The sequence below is a fragment of the Sorex fumeus genome, unplaced genomic scaffold (assembly GCF_029834395.1).
Source record: "Sorex fumeus unplaced genomic scaffold, SorFum_2.1 ptg000020l, whole genome shotgun sequence".
In the NCBI taxonomy this organism is placed as follows: Eukaryota; Metazoa; Chordata; class Mammalia; order Eulipotyphla; family Soricidae; genus Sorex; species Sorex fumeus.
Genome location: NW_026606077.1, coordinates 4,915,672 through 4,936,131, shown reverse-complemented (window position 1 = coordinate 4,936,131; position 20,460 = coordinate 4,915,672). Strand labels below are relative to the sequence as shown.

The 20,460-nt window shown below is 46.9% G+C and overlaps 1 protein-coding gene across 1 annotated transcript in view; it reads right to left on the bottom strand.

The window, feature by feature from the left end:
* Positions 1-20,460, bottom strand: part of HKDC1 (hexokinase domain containing 1) — a 43,530-nt gene that overhangs the window by 2,156 nt on the left and 20,914 nt on the right. The window contains exons 11-17 of the mRNA XM_056113511.1: positions 18,290-18,435; positions 18,079-18,198; positions 10,663-10,758; positions 10,395-10,494; positions 6,399-6,582; positions 5,572-5,727; positions 2,317-2,550 (exon numbers count right to left, since the gene is read on the bottom strand). Of these exons, the coding sequence (XP_055969486.1) occupies positions 2,317-2,550; positions 5,572-5,727; positions 6,399-6,582; positions 10,395-10,494; positions 10,663-10,758; positions 18,079-18,198; positions 18,290-18,435 (1,036 nt within the window). The remainder of the gene's footprint in view (positions 1-2,316; positions 2,551-5,571; positions 5,728-6,398; positions 6,583-10,394; positions 10,495-10,662; positions 10,759-18,078; positions 18,199-18,289; positions 18,436-20,460) is intronic.

Below are 20,460 nucleotides of genomic sequence, written 5' to 3'. Positions count from 1 at the left end.
CTTTGTGGGTCACACCCAGCAATACTCAAGGGTTACTCCTGGCTTTGCACTCAGGAATTACTCCTGGCGGTGCTTGGGGAACCATATGGGATGCCGGGAATCGAACCCAGGTTGGCCGCATGAAAGGCAAATGCCCTACCCGCTGTACTTTCGCTCCAGCCCCATGTACTTTTTAGTTTTGATGTTGCAAATTGAATTGCTTTTTTTAGAAAAATTTTCTCTCTCTCTCTCTCTTTTTTTTTTTTTTTGCTTTTTGGGTCATACCCCGCGGTGCTCAGGGGTTGCTCCTGGCTCTGCACTCAGGAATTACTTTTGGCAGTGCTCTGGGGACCATATGGGATGCTGGGAATCGAACTGGGGTCGGCCACGTGCAAGGCAAATGCCCTACCCATTGTTATTGTTCCAGCCCCTGAATTGCTTTCTTAATTTCATTTTGGATAATTCACAAATGATACATAAAAATGCAATTGAATTTTGCATATTGATCTTATATTTTGAAACACTTCTGAATTTGCTTATTTGTTCTAATAATTTTTATGTGAATCCTTTACTTAGCTACAAAATATATTATCTACAAAGAGTTTAACCTTTGCCTTTCTATGAGGACTTATTTTATTTCTTTTTCTTCCGTGTTTTGGTTAAATTTTCTTTGATTTACCCCCTCAAAAACCCATTTTTGTTTGTTGACCAAACCTTGATTCAAGGGAAACATCAAAAATATTTAACTCTAAGGAGAAACCAAGAAAGGATTCCCACAGCTGGTATTCTGAATACCCCGCATCATTAGAGGGGCTACGTATTCATTGCAATAATAATGTTCATATGTATATTCCAACATGATTGGGACTTTTTAAATACTATTTTAATATTTTTTCTCTTCTGAAAAACAAAACACAAAAGATTAAACAGAAGTATGTTTATCGTTGAAGGTTTTGTGATGTTCCATGCCCTCTAGACCATTTACCTTAACCTCTACAACAACCTAACTATGATTTCTGTCCTTGTCTTATAAATGGGACTCAAAGAATGTAAGAAACTGATCTTGGGCCTGAGGGACAGTACAGGGCTAACGAAGCCTGCCCAGCTTCGTTACTGTGATCCTGGGTACCATATGTGGTTCTCTGAGCACCACTAGGAGTAACTCTTGACTAGGAGTAACTCTTGAGCCCAGAGCCAGGAGTAGGCCCTGACCACTGCTGGCTCTGGCCCCCTACATGAAAAAGGATAAAAAAGAAAGAGGGGAATGGAGAAAAAAAAGAGTGGACTAGAGTGATAGCAGTGTAGGTAGAGCACTTGCCTTGCACACAGCTGACCCAAGTTCAATCCCCAGCACTACAAATGGTCCCTGAGCACAGAGCCAGAAGTAAGCCCTGAGCATTGCCTAGCATGCAAAAAAAGAAAAAAAAAAGGAAAAGAAGGAAGGAAGGGAGAGAGAGAAAGAAAGAAAAGCAAGAAAGAAAGGAATCGGGGCTGGAGCGATAGCACAGCGGGTAGGGCGTTTGCCTTGCACGCAGCCAACATGGCCAACACAAGTTCGATTCCCAGCACCCCATATGGTCCCCCGAGCACCGTCAGGAGCGATTCCTGAGTGCATGAGCCAGGAGTAACCCCTGAGCATCGCCGGGTGTGACCCAAAAAAGCAAAAAAAAAAAAAAAAGAAAGAAAGAAAGGAATCAAGAAATAAGAAAGGAATCAAGAAAGAATGGAAGGAAGAAAGAAGGAAGGAAGGAAAAGGAACTGGTCCTTACATTTCCCAGCTCCTAAGGTAGAGCCGGGATTCAAACTCCTATTGCCTAAAAAAGCTCTCAGACTTTTTGTGCACTAGCTCTGAGCCAAGAAAGTTACAATTGGAGGCCAGAGTGGTAATATAGCAGGGAGGGCACTGGCCTTGCATGCAGCTGACCTGGGTTTGATCCTCTGAATACCTCCAGGGGAGGTGATTCCTGAGTGTAGAGCCAGGAGTAACCCCTGAGCATTGCTGGAGTGGCCCCAGAACAAAACCAAACAACAAAAAAGAAAGTTACAACTATTTCCTACCAGACGAAAGCTCTCTGCTGTGCAAGATACTTGGTCCTCGTCATTGTTTGTACACAACACACAGGGCAAAGCACTTCCCAGGCACAAGCTCTAGATCTGCGTGCTGCAAGCAGCGATGATTACTGCCTATCTCTTCCACGTGAGGAAGTTGGGGTTCCGAGAGACTGCTCACACTGCCACACCGCTAGGCCACAGAGCCTCGGGGACCCCCATCGGGTCCATCAGAGGCTGGGACTACATCCAGCCTCCGTGCCCTCCCTCTGCCCCTCTGGGACTCACTGTGGGTGCAGCTTGTACAGGGTGCCGTCCACGCCCACGGTGATTCGCAGGTGCTCCAGCCCCTGGTCCTGTCTTCTCTTCTCAACCACAGCGGCCAGGCCAGCGCCACAGAGCTGGGCCGCACGCCGGGACACGGCCCCACACACCTCCTTCACCACGATGCTGTCCTCACAGGTGCTGTCCAGGCCGAGCTGCTGCAGGATGCTCCGGACCTGCAGGAGGGCCAGCCGGTCACTGTGGGAAGCAGACAAGATGTCAGGAACGCTTTCCTGGGACACTCGCACTGGGCACGGGCTCACGTGGCAGCTCCCTCCACCCAAACCTGCATGCCAACAGGAGGCAAGGAAGACACAGCTAAAACGAGGGCTGGGGGAAGTGGACTAGAACGCTGATGCCCGGGCAGTTCCACCCTGCTCTGGCAATACTATCTCTTGAAACAAGCAGTTTATAAGACGTGAGCTGGAGAGCTAGTACAGGAGAGACGGTGTCTCTCCTGAGTGTGGCTGCAGCATCACAGAGCCACCCCCCAAGCACCGTGAGGGCTCACTCCTGAGCACACAGCCAGGAAGAGTCTTTAAGCATCACCAAATGTGACCGCAAACTGCTGACTGTGGAAACCGGAACTATCTTTTAAATAATGATGTGTCCAGGAGGTGGAGTGATAGCACAGTGGACGAAGCGCTTGTCTTACACATGCCCGACCTGGGGTCAATTCCCAGAAACCCATATGGTCCTTTGAGCCCGTCTGAATGCAGAGCCAGGAGTAAGCTCTGAGCACCATCATATGTGGCCCAAGCAAACAAAATGTCCAGAGACATTTTGGTGATGCTTCTACAGGGGGTAATGCTTTGCCTTGCAGGCAGCCTGCCGGGTTCAATTCCTGGCATTGCACACAGCTCCCTGAGCACTGATAGAAGTGACCTCTGAGCACAGAGCCAAGAGGATCCCTTAAGCAGTGCCAGTGTGGCCCATCCCCTCCCCCCCACACTTAAAAACAGGGAAAGGCTTATTTTGACAAAATGCCTCTACTGCTAAGGAAGCAACACAAGATACAAAAGACTGTACAAAAAGGATAATTATAATGTTGCTCAGAATTGCAAAAATTCATAAATTACAAGCTATACTAGAGAGACACTTTAGTAAATTATAGTATAGCATCACAATGTTACATTATGCATCCATTTAAATGATAATTGCCTCCAGAGAATCAATGGGGAGAAATTTCTCTTCCTCTCTAGTATCCCAGCTAATAAACACAGAGGAGCGATAACATTCCAGTATCATCATTTATAATTTGTGGTGAAATCACTGATCTTTGCAGGGAGCATTAATGATGACTAACATCATAAGAGAAAGAGAAAGGAGACAGAGAAACAGGAGCCATGTATGTGTCTCAGCATCTGAAGACTCGACCCCATGTGTGAGTCCACAGGCTTGGTCCCTGCTACCTCAAAAAATAAAAAGAAAGAAGACTCAGTGCTACTTATGAAATTTTCATGTCTGAATTTCAACTCTGGGCTTGGAGAGATGCACAGGGAGTAGGGCACTTGCTTGGCACAGGGCCAACCCGGCTCAATTCCCAATATCTGATATGTTATCCCCCAAGTCCACCGGGATTGATCACTGAGTGCATCGGAAGGCCCCCCGAAATAAAATTCTTATAGGCCTTTAAAAAATAAAGAAATTTCAATCCTGAAACTAGCCCCAGGTCTGGGTCTATCTAGGAGTTTTCAGGACATACAAGGGATGGAAGAAAATGCTAAATACTATAATCAGCAAAATCTGGAAACCCAGAATGAAATAATGCATTCTGCATCAAATACATGATGGAGAAACAAAAAGCAGATTGGAAGCAAATATATGGCAAGAAATTTAAAGCACGTCATCCCAATGCAGTGTATGGTTCTTGCTTTAAGACTGATGCAGACAAATGAATTGTCAAAACCATTATTTTTAAGCAATTTTGGAAACAAACCCTGACCAGAGAGTGTGGTCATAATGCTTATTATGAACAATTTCAGGCTGAAGACAGGAGTGTGATGGTTTTGTTTTTGGGCCACTCCTAGCTGTGCTCAGGGATTGCTTCTGGCAGGGTTCGAGGACCATATGTGATGCCGGGGGTCAAACTGGGGATAGCCATCCGGAAGGGCTCTGCCTTCATTCCTTTCTGATCTCTCCAGCCCCAGTGATTAGTGATTATTTTCAAATAGCTCATGATCTAGAAATATATATATATATATATATATATATATATATTTCTTTTTGAGTCACACCTGGCCATGCACAGGGGTTACTCCTGGCTCTGCACTCAGGAATCACCCCTGGTGGTGCTAAGGGGACCATATGGGATGCTGGGAATCGAACCAGGGTTGGCCGCATGCAAGGCAGACGCCCTACCCGCTGTGCTATTGCTCCAGCCACAGAAATATATTTTTAAATATTTCCCAATGAACTGACATAAGATGTAGGATTTGCTTCAGATGCAACGGGAGAAGCAAGAGCATTTAGCTGAATCCAGGCTGGCCAGCAGGTGATTGTGGTGGTGATGGAGCATTTGGTTTTATTTTACTACCCCCCCATCACTGTGTATGTTTCAATTCTAAGTAACAATCAGAATTATAAATGGAAATTTTGATGACTTACCAACACTGAGTCAACAGAATTTTATGTGTAATATGAACACAATTACAAAAATATGTTTGCACACATTCAAGAATTCTGGCAGGGGGGCTGGAGCAATAGAACAGCGGGTAGGGCATTTGCCTTGCACGTGGCCAACCCGGGTTCAATTCCCAGCATCCCATATGGCCCCCTGAGCACCACCAAGGGTAATTCCTGAGTGAAGTGCCAGGAGTAACCCCTGAGCATCACCAGGTGTGATCCAAAAAGGAAAAAAAAAAAAAGAATTCTAGCAGGGACTAGAATGATGCAGAAATTCCGACTCTATCTTTAGTAGGAAGCACCTGGGTGGTTTGCAAGAGAAGGTTTTTATGTTATGGACACCTATCTTTTCAGAAGCAAGAGAGCATCATTTGAAGCAGCAGTCAACTCCCATATAATAATTTAGGCCCTCCCTGCCCTGGAAGGCTGTTAGCCCCTCTTTTATCCCGGGGCAGCTGGAGTCAGGGAGCAGCCCAGTCCCCACGCACAACCCTTTTGCTTTTCAATCTCAAATGTGCAGGAGCCCAGCCCGACAGCTGCACAGTCCTGCCAGTCTCTTGCACGCTGACCAGTGAGCTGGGCCGTGTATTTTACCTTTCAATCTGGGACAGGAACTTGGTCTCAAAGATGCCCCTGGTCTGGAGACGCTCTGAAATCTGCCCGCGGAAGAGAAGGCCCTGATTGGTCAGGTCAATGAGGATCTGCCGCACGATCTCCCCCAGGTACATGCCACTGGTCATCTTCTCGTACCTGCGTGGGAGAGGGAACAGGTTGGCATGGTTGGACAGTCAGCATCTGCACACGATGGGTGCAGTGGGCAGCCGCTGGGGCTGAGCTCAGTGTGGTCCAGGGTGGGTGGCAGCCCAGAGAGGACAGCCCCAGGGTGGGAAGCCAGGATTTGTCGGAAAGCATCAGGGCCTACCCCACACTTAACCCCACAGCTGCAGGAATGAACACAGGCAGCAAATCGCCGACCTGGTGAGACTTTGGAGAGGGCAGGAGCAGACCTGCAGGGCCTGGTGACCTGTCAGCTACTCTGGGAGTGTGGAAAGTGCTGAGCTTTGAGCTGGAGGCACCAGAAGCTCATCTCCAGAGGGCCATCACCAGACTTCTGCACTGTGACTCCTGGACCACAGGGAATGACCCCCAGTCTCTACCTCCCCTCCAGCCACCACTCGTCTTAGTGGCACAGTGTGACGATCAGGAAAAGGTGTGCGTGCCATCTACTTGCTGAGACCTGTGGCATAGTTTGCTTTTGTTCAAGGAAGACGCTCTGAAATCTAATTCACTGACAGCTAACGGAGCACAAGCCACTGGGATAAAGGTCTGTGTGGTTTGCAGTGTGAAGACGGAGCCCCACTTAGATCTGATGAAGCCCTCAAGTCCGTGACCTCTCGTAAGGGAGGGTCCCTCCTCCTTACCTCTGCCTGCCAGAATTCAAGGAGCCCTCGTCCACCTCCTTGTCGTACTGTGTGCGGATGTCATCCAGACAGCCGTTATCCCCAAATCCTCCCCACTCGGAGTTTATACACATCTTCCCTTCATCTCCTTCCACCACCTCAATGTTCCGCATCTCCTCCATGTAGCACATGTTGCTGCCCGTTCCTAGGAGGCGATCATGAGGGATGTTAGTCTGTGAAAGACGGCCTCTCGTCTTAGCACTCGAGAGAGACAGCGGACAGGAAACTCAGGCTCGGAATCAGGCCAACTGGTGCGGGTTCCGTCTTAAAACACTTAGCATGGAGGTTTTAGGTAAGTGCCTCAGCCTTTAGATGTTCCCTTTCTTCAACGGAAAAGTGAGGTATTCCTGCCCTACGGAGTTGTCATCAAGGAAAAAAATGACAGCTGTCTCTCAAGTTCCTCCAGGATTTGTCTGAAAGCATCAGGGCCTACCCCACACTTAACCCCACAGCTGCGGGAATGAACACAGGCAGCAAATCGCCGACCTGGTGAGTCTTTGGAGAGGCCAGGAGCAGACCTGCAGGGCTCGGTGACCTGTCAGCTACTCTGGGAAAGTGAAAGTGCTGAGCTTTGAGCTGGATGCACCAGAAGCTCATCATAGTAAATTGCAGTATGAAGACGGAGCCCCACTTAGAGCTTATGAAGCCCTAGCAAATATTCAATAAATAATTTCAATAACACACCTTCACCCCCAGCTCACTGCCATTCTTGGCAGCCTATAAGCACACGGGTCAAACTCCCAAGCAGGCGTGGAGTCAACAGAGCTGGAGAGGTAGAAGCAATATGCATTATACTCTATCAGCAACAGCACTGCCAAGCACAGAGCCTGAGGGAAGGGGACAGTGACAAAGTGATTCGTATCAGAACATTGTATACCTGGAACCGAATCATGAAAAATCACAGAAAAAGCTACACCGAAAACCCCAGCAAATGTAAACCTTCACCTAGACTGAATCAAATCCTCATTTGATTATACTAATCCTGACCCATTAGCCCTAAATTTTACAATCACCTAATATTTCACTTCCCTTTTTATCCTGGAACATAGCAATATTTAACACCAGAACCTACACAATCCTTAACCCTAACCCCAGCCATAATCCTAATCCTCACTCTAACCACAATAAACCTGATGCTAAAACTACCAAATTTCCTAAACCGAATGATCTTTCTACACGTAAGCATCATTTTTGAGAATGGAAGGAAGGAAGGAAGGCCCTCCCGTTGATCGTCGATTTGCTCGAGCGGGCCCAGTAACGTCTCCATTGGAGACTTTGTTGTTACTGTGTCTGGCATATCGAATACTCTCGGTAGCTTGCCGGGCTCTCCGAGAGGGGCGGATGATGAACACATAAAAAGGATAATGCCTAAAATCTCCAAAATGTAATCCATATCCTAGTCTGAGGCTAATACTATTAATATGGTAAACCTGAGCTGAGCAGAGGCATAAACCAAATTTAACAATTCCCCATACTTCACTTCCCTGTTTATTTTGGAACACAGCAATATTTAACACCTGAACCTGAACAATCCCTAACCCTAACCCTGCCCTAATCCTACCCCAACCCGTAGTAAGCCTGACCTTTAATAATGCAAAAACTACCAAATTTCCCAAATTGAGTGATCTTTCTACATTTAAGTATCGTTTTTGAGAATGAACACAGAAATAAGCAACACCTAAAACCTCCAGAATAGTAACCCTACCCCTAACCTGAGACTAATTCTATAAATATAGTGAGCCTGACCCAAACAGAGAAACAAACCCACAATTTGGCTCAAATTTAACAAGTGCACAAGACTTCACTACCCTTTTATTTTTGGAACCGAGCAATACTTAACACTACACAATTCCTAAATCCTACACATTCTCTAACCCTAACTCTAGCCCTAATGCTAATACTAACCCTAGCCCATAGAAAACCTGACCTATTGATGCTCCAAATTACCTGCTTTCCTAAATTTTATGATCTTCCTATATTTAACTCTCAGGATCGAGAATATTCACAGGAAAATCTAATGCCAGAACCCACCACATACATCTAAAATCCTTATTATATCCATTACTTTGGGCTGGAGCAATAGCACAGCAGGTCAGGCGTTTGCCTTGCACGCAGCCAGCCCGGCCAAGCCAGGTTCGATTCCTCCGCCCCTCTCGGAGAACCTGGGAAGCTACCGAGAGTATCTCGCCTGCACAGCAAAGCCTGGCAAGCTCCCCGTGACGTACTCGATATGCCAAGCACAGTAACAACAAAGTCTCACAATGGAGACGTTACTGGGCCCGCTCGAGCAAATCGATGAACAACAGGAGGACAGTGACAGTGACTTTGAGTTAACCCCATACACATGGCTCCAAAAATACTACCCTTCAGCACTTCATATCTTAAAATTGAGATTACCATGTAGATTAAAGTGTATGCCACAAATGTAAGATACTGTTTACTTAATTCTTAAAATAATAAAATTTTCATCACAAAGAAAACAAACAAATTTAAAAAAACCCAAAACCTCCACAAACAGAGGACTAAACCTAGCCTGAGGCTAACCCTCAATATAGCAAGCCAGACCCAAGAAGAGGTATAAACCCACCAATTAACCCAAAGGTGACAATTGCCCAATACTTCATCCTTTGTATATTGAGGATCACAAAATTACTTAACAACTGAACAATACACAATCCCTAACTCTACCCCTAACTCATAGTAAACCTGACCTTGACTGATGCCCAAAACTGCCAAATTTCCTAAATCTAATGATCTTTCTATACTTTAGCATCATTTTTGAAAATTAACACAGAAAAAGCTAATACCTAAAACATCCACAAATGTAACTCCTCCCCCAGTCTGAGACTAACCCTTTCAGGATTTCACAGTTGCCCCACACTTCACTTCCCCTTTTATCTTAGAACACAGCAGTACTTAGCACTCAAACCTTACGCCTAAACCGGACCCCACCCCACCCTGCAACCCCCAGGCGTCCAATTCAGCCAAGGGCTAATAAGATGAATGAGTAACCCGCTGAAAATTACATGGTGGGTAAGTCTTGCCGGGAGATGAAACCCCCCACCTGGCATTGGAAACACCTCAATATAGCCCACACCCTTGATTCTATACAGTGTACCCTCTTTTTCTTTTTTTGCTTTTTGGGCCACACCCGGAAATGCTCAGGGGTCACTCCTGGCTTCTTTGCACACAGGAATTACTCCTGATGGTGCTTGCGGAACCATATGGGATGCTGGGAATTGAACTCAGGTTGGCGACGTGCAAGGCAAACGCCCTACCCACTGTGCTGTAACTCCAGCCCCTAGCATACCTTCTTGATCCCCATTTTCACTTCCACATTCACTTCATGTACGAACTGGATCAACCTTCCATGACGACTGTCATTATATCACCTGAATCTGTCGCTCGGAACGATCTTTGCCCCATTTTGACCTTTTACCAGTTTCCTCACCTCCTGAGGAGTCCTCCCCCATGGAATTCACACTCGCCCATAATCACTGCCAGACTTCTGACGGAGACCCCTAAAATGTGTGTTATGTCTCGAGCCACGGCCATGCCCTTCCCTGCCTCCTTCGAGCTCTCCCAGCTCCTGTGCAAAATGAGAGCAGATCTGAGGACAGGAGCAGAGCGAAAATCAAACTCTTCCAGCCCCAAGCCAACGCGATCTCTTTCTACCCAGGATAATCTGCCCATGCTCTCAGGTGCCAACTCCTCTTTCCATGTCATTCTCCTCAGTGGAAAGGCCAACTCTGCCTCCAGACTATTCCTTCATGTGGGAAGAGATTAAGTGAAGGCTTTGGAATTCAGGGATCTCGAATCCGTCCTTCCCCACTTCCCCTCTGTCTTGGACAAAACTGGCTTCAGAGCTTCCGTGTAAGGCACAACGGTGACCACTGCCCCTCTAGGTGGACAGAGAACCTCCAAGGGATCAGCTGGAGCATCCCAATGCCATCTTACCTGCAATCAGGCCGATCTCACAGTTAGGATCCTCGTAGCCACAGGTCATCATGGTCCCCACAGTGTCATTCACAATGGCAACTATGTCCAGGTCAAACTCCTGCACAGAAATAGCTCTGCTAATCGAGGTGGGCACAAAATGGCTGAGGAATGGCATATCGGCACAAAGGGGCAGGGATCAGAGTGACAGGGCCTGGGCATAGGATGGCAGAGCTATGCCGCCAGGGGAAGGGACAAGGCTAAACTAGTGTCTCGACACCATTCTTACATTTCTCCTCTTAATGGCTTCTCTCAGCATGTCCACCACATCCTCCCCCTCACAGTCGGTGGCCTTAAAGCCTTTGGTCCAGCCAATGAGGATTCCCTGAAAGAAAAGAGGGTAGTTCATTAGGACCTTGCCCAACATAGACATCTAAGATGAACGGCAAGACATTACAGTTGACTGTTGACCAAACACACATTTTTTGTGTACGTTTACCCTGAGCACTGACTCTGGAGGTATTGTCATGGCCCGAGAAGCTCTGTTGGGTGAAATTACCATTGATATTCATGTTCATTCAGCGGCAACTCGTTTTCTGGCTTTAATGTGACAGAACAAGGCCTGGATTATGGTGACCCCAACTCTAAGTTAGTCAGGGACTATTAAGATGTGATCAAAGATAAAATTATATTTGCCAAAGCTTTGTTTAATACTAAAAAAATAGAAGCATCTTATTCATTGCAATGATATGGATTGATCATCTTGCCCACAAACATAGAAAATGTTATAAACCATAAAAAAAAAAATAACTGCTGGACCATTGAGATGGTACAGTGCAGTCACTAGCTGTGTCTCTTCTATTTGTCTGTATTTCATTGTTTTCCTAAAATTTGCACTTGCAATTCTTATAAGAATGAGAAAAATTATATTTTAACTAGCCCCCCTCCCCTCTGTCGATGAGATGATGGGGGCACACACTCAGCGGGTGCCAGGGACTCAAACCAGGGCCAAAGGGGTGCAAGGGGAATGCTTTAGCCCCTGTACTATCTCTCTGCCCACCCCACCCCCACAAGCATTTTTAATTTTTCAAAAGTAGCCCAGGGTGATATCATTAGCAGAATCAAGAGTGAAGCCTTGGCACTACAGTCTAGATGGGAGGGTGGAGTGAGGTGGGCAGAGTTAGGGGTTCCCTGCTGGGAGAGTGTCTGCTGGGACCGCTGGCAGTGCCCCCAACTCCCTCGGCCCACTGGCCACCTCACTCTTAGGCCCGGGCCTCCTTTCTTCTTTCCACGGGGCTGGGAAGCTGATCTCTCTGCTCCTTTCCTGGGAGATATTTCTAGAACATTCCCTAGATCTTCAGAAGAACTTCTTTCTTATTGGTTGCTTTTGTTTTGTTTTGTTTTGTTTTATTAGTGAAACACCATGAGGTACAGTTGTAGACTTACAAGTTGTGCTTGGGTTTCAGTTATACAATGATTGACTACCCATCCCACCACCAGTGCCCATTCTCCACCCCTACCAATTCCAGTATGCCTCCCACCCCCCATCCCCCATCCCGCCCTGCCTCTGTGGCAGGGCACTCCCTTTTGTTCTATGTCTCCTTTTGGGTGCTGTGGTCTGCAGAAGAGACATTGGGTGGCAGTCATGTTCGTTCTATAGACTACTTTCAGCATGCATCTCCCATCCTGGGTGGATCTTCCCAGCACCCTTTATTTGGTGCTCCCTTCTCTATCTGAGCTGCCTTTATCCCTAGAGTGTACGGCTGGCCTCTAAGCCATGGAGTGAACAACCTGGTATTTATCACAGCTGTTCTTGGGTGTTAGTCTCTTATTTTGTTACTTTATGTTACCCAGATGAATGAAATCTTTCTATGTCTGTTCCTCTATTTCTGAATCATTCGCTTAGCATAATATTTTCCATGTAGTACCACTTGTAAGTAAATTTCATGACTTCATTTTTTCTAACTGCTACATAGGACTCCATTGTGTAGATGTACCAAAGTTTCTTTATTTGGTTGCTTTTTTTAATGTAGGAGTACTGCTATTTATTCAGCCACTGATTAGCTGATTGAATTGGGCATAAACTCCACCTTACTTTTTTTTTCATAATTTTATTTATTTATTTTTCTTCTTATATTTATTTATTGAATCACTGTGGGAAAAGTTACTAAGCTTTCAGGTTTAAGTCTCGGTCATACAATGATCAAACACCTCTCCCCTCACTAGTACTCATTTTTCACCACCAAGAACCCCAATATACCCCCCACCCCTCCCAATGCATGTGAGGCAGATGATTTCCACTTAACTCTTCTCTACACTGATTACATTCATTATTTCGACAAAAGGTGCACCATTATTGTTTAGAATTTCCTCCCCCCAACAATCAGAATTGCTGAAAAGGCATTGTGAAATACTTTGTTTTCTATAGCTGGTTATGAGAATCACATAATGTCACATGGCCACAATAGTGACCTTGCAATTTTGGATTTCTGCAAAGAGCCAGATTATTGCGAGATTGGTTTCTGTGCATCTGGTGTTATGGCTGTGCCAGAGAGCCGCTCATGGGGGGCAACTCGTGACCTCAGTGGGGCGTGAAGGATGAGCCGGTACCGCACCCCTTCCCATGAGACTGCAGTTGCCCCATCACCGCCGGCTGGTACCTGGATTTCCAATAAACTCTGAGGCGGTGGCCACCTTGTATGTGGTCCAGATGCATTTCTGCCAAAAGCCTTTGGGTTCTGACATTAGTTTATGAGTGTCTGGGATCATGGCCGTTAAGCAGTTCGATCAGGAACCAGAGAGGCCATGCCTCCAATTATATAGCTGAGCTGGAGGTGGTATGTGGGTGTCTCTCCCACATACCTAACTTTTGGCCGTTTACTTCCTTGGTAAACTTTGCCCCAAATTTTGGGGTTCTGGCCAAAGGCACAGCAGCAATTTGGGGGATCTGAAATTCTGACGGTGCCATCAGGAAGCTGATGCACTCGCCTCACAAGTACAGATTGACCTGCTGGTGGCACCATACCCCCGTGGTTGCTTTTCTAAAAACAGTTTCAAATCATTTATTTAAGCTTCTCTATTTATTTCTCAGCCATCAGTGGGTGGTCCTTCCTTCTTTGTGACCCACCAGCATTTCTGTGAACAAGAGCCGGAAAGCCCGATCCCCAGGACAGGAAGAAAAAAATTGCTCCAGGGTGCCCATTGATCATTCAGGACCACGGAGAGCTGCATGTGACCTGGTAGCTTCCTTGGCCATTGATGCTATTGTTTGGGGACCACTCCTGGCGATACTCAAGGGTTACTCCTGGCTCTACACTCAGAGATCACTCCTAGAAGTGCTCAGAGGACCATAAGGAATGTCAGGGTTCAAACTGGGTTGGCCACATGCAAGGCAAGCACTCTATCCTCTGTACTATCTCTAAGGTCCCGGGGTGGGGAGGAAGGGATAGTTGTGGGGGGAAATGATTTTTAGTGACAGTGGTAACATGGGTGCCTAAGGATGTAAAAACTTAAAGCATTTCTGTTAAGGATAAAGTCCCCTGCAACTCCTCACTCCCCCAATTTAAGCAGCAACCTGTATTATCTATTTGATGAGGGTCCTTCCAGACCTTTTCTCTGTTTACATGTAATTTTCAAATAAATAAATTCATATCTCTTATTCCATGGTGTGCCTCCTATATCTTTTCAGGTCAGTATGCATGTCCCTTCAATGAGAAAAATATTAAAGTATCTACAAATAAATTTTTTTTTACATTTTGGTTTTTGGACCACACTTAGTTGTATATTCAGGGAATTTAGTTGAGTCCTCCTGGCAGAATTTAGGAGACCATAAGGGATTCTGGGGATCGAACCCATGTCTGCTGCTTCCAAGGCAAGGGCCTTACCATACTGTACTATCTTTCTGGCTCCAATAAATGCTATGTTTTTTATTTCCTACCCATCCCCCCTTTAAAGGAAGTAATCACTGGAAAGAAACAGAAAAGTTAAATAATTTTCCGAGAGCACACAGACAGTGGGGAGTAGCCAGAATTCAAAGTGAATTCAGAGTCGGGGTTCCGTTCTAGGTCCATATTCTTGAGCTGCTCAGCCCACAGATTGCAACATTCCCATTTCCCATCATTCTCCATTGCCCTTCAGTCTATTCTTGGTGTTTCTATATGGAAAAGCAGAGGTGTGGTAGACATCCTTGTCCAATCCTCTTTGGGAATGGGCTTGAGAAGTGCAGTCTTGCAAAGAAGATTCTCCTGGCACTTGACATTCTGACCTTTCAAACTTTGAGCTCGATAGTTCCAGTGACAGATAATACCATCTACCTGTGGGTCTCTGAATGGTGGGGGAATGACACAGGGACCCCGGAGGTAGGGATAGTACAGTGAGTAGGATGATTGCCCGTGGACAGCTGAGCTCCATTTCACCCACAGCTTTGCATCTGAACTTCAGATAAGCCCTGCAAGCCCCAATTTTCTCATATGAAAAATAAAATATGATTTAAAAAAACAGAGTATGATGCAAACAAGAAGTGAATTATTACTTAATGTCATTGTTATTGTGTAATGTTAACACATATACACACTGTGTATAGCCAAATGGTTCAAGGCCACACTGGTTTCTGCTCTTGGTCTCCACAAGGGCAAAGAATAAAAGTCAGCTCTGAGTTGAAACCCTCCAAGACATTTACAGGTGTGGATAATTTGTTTAATCTCTCTATGCATCCATTTTCTTAACTATACAATGGCAATTTAAATTAGTATGTAGTAGCTAGAGAGATAACACAGCTGGTAAGGTGCTTGTCTTACTCTTGGCCGACTCGGGTTCAATCCCCAGTATCCTCTATGGTCCCCTGAGCATCATCAGGAGTGATTTCTGAGTGCAGAGCCAGGAGTAATCCCTTAGCATAGCTTGGTGTGGCCAAAAAACAAAATAAAAATAGTATGCAGAAATAATAGGTAAATAAATATATGAATATATACAACAGACTATTATTCAGCTTTCTTAAAGTGAGGCTGTAGAGATAGTACAGTGGGTAGGCTGTTTGCCTGGCATGTGGCTGACCCAGGTTTGATTCCCAGCACCAAATATGGTTCCCTGAGCCTGCCAAGAGTGATCCCTGAGCATAGAACCAGGAGTAAGCTCTGAGCATCATCTGGTGTGACTCCAACTCTTTTCTCCACCTCCAAAAAAAATAAATAAAAAGGCCAGGCATGACTGGATTTGAGGACACTATATTAAGTGAAATGAACCTCCAAAAGGACCAGTCCTGTAAGAATCTACCTCAAGGAGGCTCAGCACATCGTGACCTCTAGAGAGCAGGGAGAAGCCACAGGTTGCTGGGGGAGGGGCAAAAGGATGTCTCGTTCACAGGTGCAGAATCTTCCTTTAGGAAGAGGAATAAGGTCAGAAGCTGGTGAGGTGGGGGAGATCTTCACAACATAATAGCCTTATGCCACAGAGCTGCATAATACTTACAAATGGTTAAAGAGGCGAATGTTGTGTTCAAGAGATGTTTTAGACAGTACAAAACATTACAAAACAAAACCATGAACAGTATCTATGTTGTAGGAACATTATCTGTAGATAAAACATTAGCAAATGGTATGGTTCTCGCTACTGGCAGGAGACGGCTGTCCACCTGTGTAGTGCCCCCTGTGCCCTCACTGGCTGACTGGTGCCAGGCTGTCAGAGAAGAGTATCTCGTGCTGCCAGTGGGGAGTAAATAGTGTTTTTACTTAAGAATTGATACAAGTTCCACCCTATTACAAATATTCTGTGAAGCTTTTTAGCCAGGATATACTTCACTCTCAACAGGAGTCCACCTGGTAAATTCTTCCTAATACTCTAATGTACAGAAAGAAAAGTCTTTCTTCAGATGCACTTTCAAGTAACAGACAAAAGCCTGCCACAAGGGGCCAGAGCAATAGTACAGCAGGTAGGGCATGGGTCAACCATCCCTGGCACCCCTGATGGTCCCCCAAACACTGCCAAGAGTAATTCCTGAGTGCAGAGCCAGGAGTTAACCCTGAGCATCACTGGGTGTGACCCAAAAAATGAGTCCCCTCCATCAAAATTCTGGCACCTACTATATTTTTGTTGGCCCTAGCTTCTCTGGAAATCACAGATAAAATTACTGCCTCTGTGTTATAGTTGATATTAATTAGTCATTACCTTTTATACCCCTGCTTTTTTCTGGAGGGAGGGTGAAGGCTGAGGTGGGGGAACCACCACCTGGTGGCGCTCAGGGCTTAGTTCTGGCTTTGTGCTCAGGGATCAGGTGATGCTCAGAAGGCCATATGTGGCTTCACACCCTACCAGGTCACGAGTTGCCCCTCACAAGCAGCTCTCCAGCACGGCCATGGCCCCAGAGGCACACGGACCTAATTCAGAACTCAGCAGTTTGTGGCAGAAATGTGAATGGACTATGTGTTAAACTATGGTGCCGTGCCCCCCAGGAGGGAAAGGGTTTCTGTCTCTTCTGCCTTCCCCCACTCTCCCAGCAGCACAGTGGCCATTGCCTCAGAGCTTATTGGAAAGCCAGGTATGAGCCAGTGGTGATGGGGCAACTGCAGCCTCATGGGATGGGGGGCAGAACCAGCACGTCCTTTACGCCCTACCAAGGTCACAAGTTGCCCCCCACCAGCGGCTCTCTGGCTTGGCCATGGCCCCAGAGGCACACAAACTAATCTCGTAATTATCCATCTTTTGGCAGAAATCCCTCCAGACTTACTTAGTAAAATATCAGAAAACCAAAATCACGTGGCTGTGATAGCAACTGCGCGACTTTATATGGTGTGCATAACCAGCAATAGAAAACAAATTATTTCACACTGCCTTTTCAGAAGTTCTGATTGTTGGGAGGAAATTCCAAATAATAATGGTGCACCTTTTGTCGAAATAATGAATATAATCAAAGTAGAGAGAGAGTTAAGTGGAAATCATCTGCCTCACAGGCATCGGGAGGGATGAAAAGGGGGGTATATTGGGGTTCTTGGTGGTGAAAAATATGCACCGGTGAAGGGATGGGTGTTTGATCGTTGTATGACCGAGACTTAAACCTGAAAGCTTTGTAACTTTTCTCACGGTGATTCAATAAATAAATTAATATATATATATATATATATATATATATATAAACGCTATGAATCAAACATATTGAATGCTGGGGGGAAAAAGAAGGCCATATGTGGTGCCAGACTGAATCAGGATCAGACCAGTGGTAGGCAAACACATACTCCTGCACTAACTCTCTGGTCGCATTTACTTCTTTCTCCCCATAATATAATTTGACTTCTCAGTTTCCTTTGTTGTGTACTAGTAAAGTCTTCGGTGACTTCAACTTAAAAAAATAATAACAGGCTTGAAAGAGTACAGCGGATAAGGTGCTTGCCCTGCACACAGCCACCCTGGGTTTGACCTCTGGCACCCCATAAGGTTCCCAGAGCACTGCCAGGAGTGATCCCTGAGCACAGAACAAGGAATAATCCCTGAGTACCACCAGATACAACCCTGAAATATCAACATAAGATAAAAAGTAATAACAAAGCAACAAAAATTAAGGGTTCAAGGTCTCCGTTGTGTCTTCCCAGCTGTCCCAAACCTGAAACCCCTCAATAAAATGAGCATTGGCTCAAGGCGCAGGCATGTTCCTGGGTGGACTAGTGCAGGAAGCAGAGGTGGGCAGGCAGGACAGAGGTGGAAGGTATGGTCTTACCTTGTCGATGCTGGTCTGGCTGCAGGGGAAGGAGAAGGTGAAGCCCAGGGGTAGCTGCGCCCCCTTGAGGCCCATATACTCCAGGAAGTCGGCGATGCATTGCACGATGTGGTCGAACAGCTGCAAGGAGAGAAGTGGTGACCCCAGGCTGGCTGGGTCCCTGGGGAGCAGGCTGGCGCTGGAAGCCTGGGGGCTCCCTCGGGGCATTTACCTCCTCGCCTGTGCCCTGCATGATTTCCAGTGGGATGGCGAAGATCTTGTGGTACATTCGCACCGACCTTCGCCCGCTTCTGATCTTCACCAGCAGCACCCGGAAGTTGGTTCCCCCCAGGTCCAGAGCGAGGAACTTTCCATGCTCTGGGATGGAGAAAGTGGAGGGCTGCATTAGGCCCCCACACAGAATAGGTGTTGGGTGAAAGCAGGGTGGAAGGAGATGCTGGAACAGAGTGGAATCAGAGACTGCAAGGCCCTGATTCCCAGGGCCCCCACTTCTCTGGAATGAGCTCCCGTGAGGGGCATGTAGAGCCCCAGGTTGGTCTGCGCTCACCATTTAGCACCTCCATGGGAAGGCTGTTGTCTGCGGCTCTTATGTGTCTAAGTCAGCCTTCTAGGTTGCCCCAAGGACCCACTCTAAGAGTGTGGTATCCAGTGAAGACAACATAATACTGATGCTCGAGGTACCTCTGAAGGTCCTTCCGGGCCAAGGTACCCCGGCAGCAACGGATTCCAGAAGGACTTTGGATTCAGATCCAGAATCACAACATTCTAGGGGCCAGAGCGATAGTACAGTGGGTAGGACGTTTGCCTTGTACACAGCTGACCCAGGATCGATCCCTGGCATCCCATATGGTCCCCTGAGCACCGCCAGGAGTAATTCCTGGATGCAGAGTCAGGAGTAACTCCTGAGCATCATCGAATGTCACCAAAAAAGCCAAAACCAAAAAACAAACAAACAAAAAACCCAACCACCAGAATCACAACATTCTAGAGCAATGGCTCAGTCAAAGTGTGCTGTGAGGCTTCCTTCTCCTGCTGCCTACACCACCCGCCCCCCCCCCCCCCCCGTGATAGGAAACCGTACCAACCGTACCACACTGCCACCAGGGCTGCTAGCACAGAGCCCCTCACGCCTCCCACTGGCCCCAGCAGCCTGCCTCCCTCCTGTCCCTCTGTGCCCTGGATTGGCTGAACATCATTGCCTGCCCCTCTCTCTTTTGTTCATCTTCACCACACCTGACTGGTCCTGCCAAAGCCTCATGTTTGATGTTGGTTCGCTGTCTGCCTGCTGGGCAGTCTGTGAGCTCCACGGGGCAGGGACTGTGTTTCCCCACCATGGAGGTGCCTAGAACAGAGCCTCCCCTTCCCCCCACACCACCTAGAACAGACCAATCTGTGCAATCCCATGGCATGAAGGCCGAAGGATAGAAAGGATGGGAAAACCTCTGCACCTGTCTTCCAGCTCTTGCTGTCCAGCAGGAAGGCTACTTATGAACTCTGGAAAAGAGCTTTGCTGCTCAGAGGCCCACAGACAGGCTGCAGGAGCTGGCCCGTGGCTGCTAAGACGAGGCTCACTCTGGCAGCAAATGAAATGGGGCCCCTGTGTGTCACCTATGGAGTGACTGCACACCAGATGGCATTCAAGGTTCCAAAGGGAACAACAAGCTGTGAAGCACTTAACGCAGAACACATGTCACCTCTGGGAGAGGGGTATGAGGTTCAAAGAGAATCTGATTAAGGAAGCGACCTCTTAGCCAGAGGGGAGGGACTGACACCAAATGATCTTTCACAGGTGAGATCTAAAGAATCATAGTACGGGAGCAACAAATGGCCAAAGGGAACAGAATCTGAGAACTGGTCACAGGGCCGAGCTGCCCAGGAAAGGGGCAGGTGGGCAGGGGCCCTAAGACAATGATGTTGGGAAGGAGACTGTGGCAGCGGCTGGGGGCTGGAACACTGTATGTATGAAACCCTGTCGTGAACAGCGTTGTGAATCACGGTGCCTCAAAGTTTGAATGAGAAGACTGACTTCAAGGTGAGGAAAAGTTCAGAGGCTGGTGTGTGGGCTTTACCAGCAGGAAGCCTGGGCATGACCCCAGCACTTCGTGGTTCCTCAAGCTGTGCCCTGAGGCATGCCAGGTCTGGAGCCCCAATTAAAAAAAAAAGTAAAAGGATTGACCTTTTTGTTCATTGGTTGCTCTCAGCCCTGAGATGTAGCAGACATTTCAAGGGTCAGAAAAGTTAGGGTTCAGGGCCGGGAGATCATACAGCAGATAAAGTATTTGCCTAGCATGCAGCTGACCTGGGTTCGATCCCCAGCATCCCATATGGTTCTTTGAGCACCTCCAGGAATAATTCCTCCTTTTTGTGTGTGTGCTTTTTGGG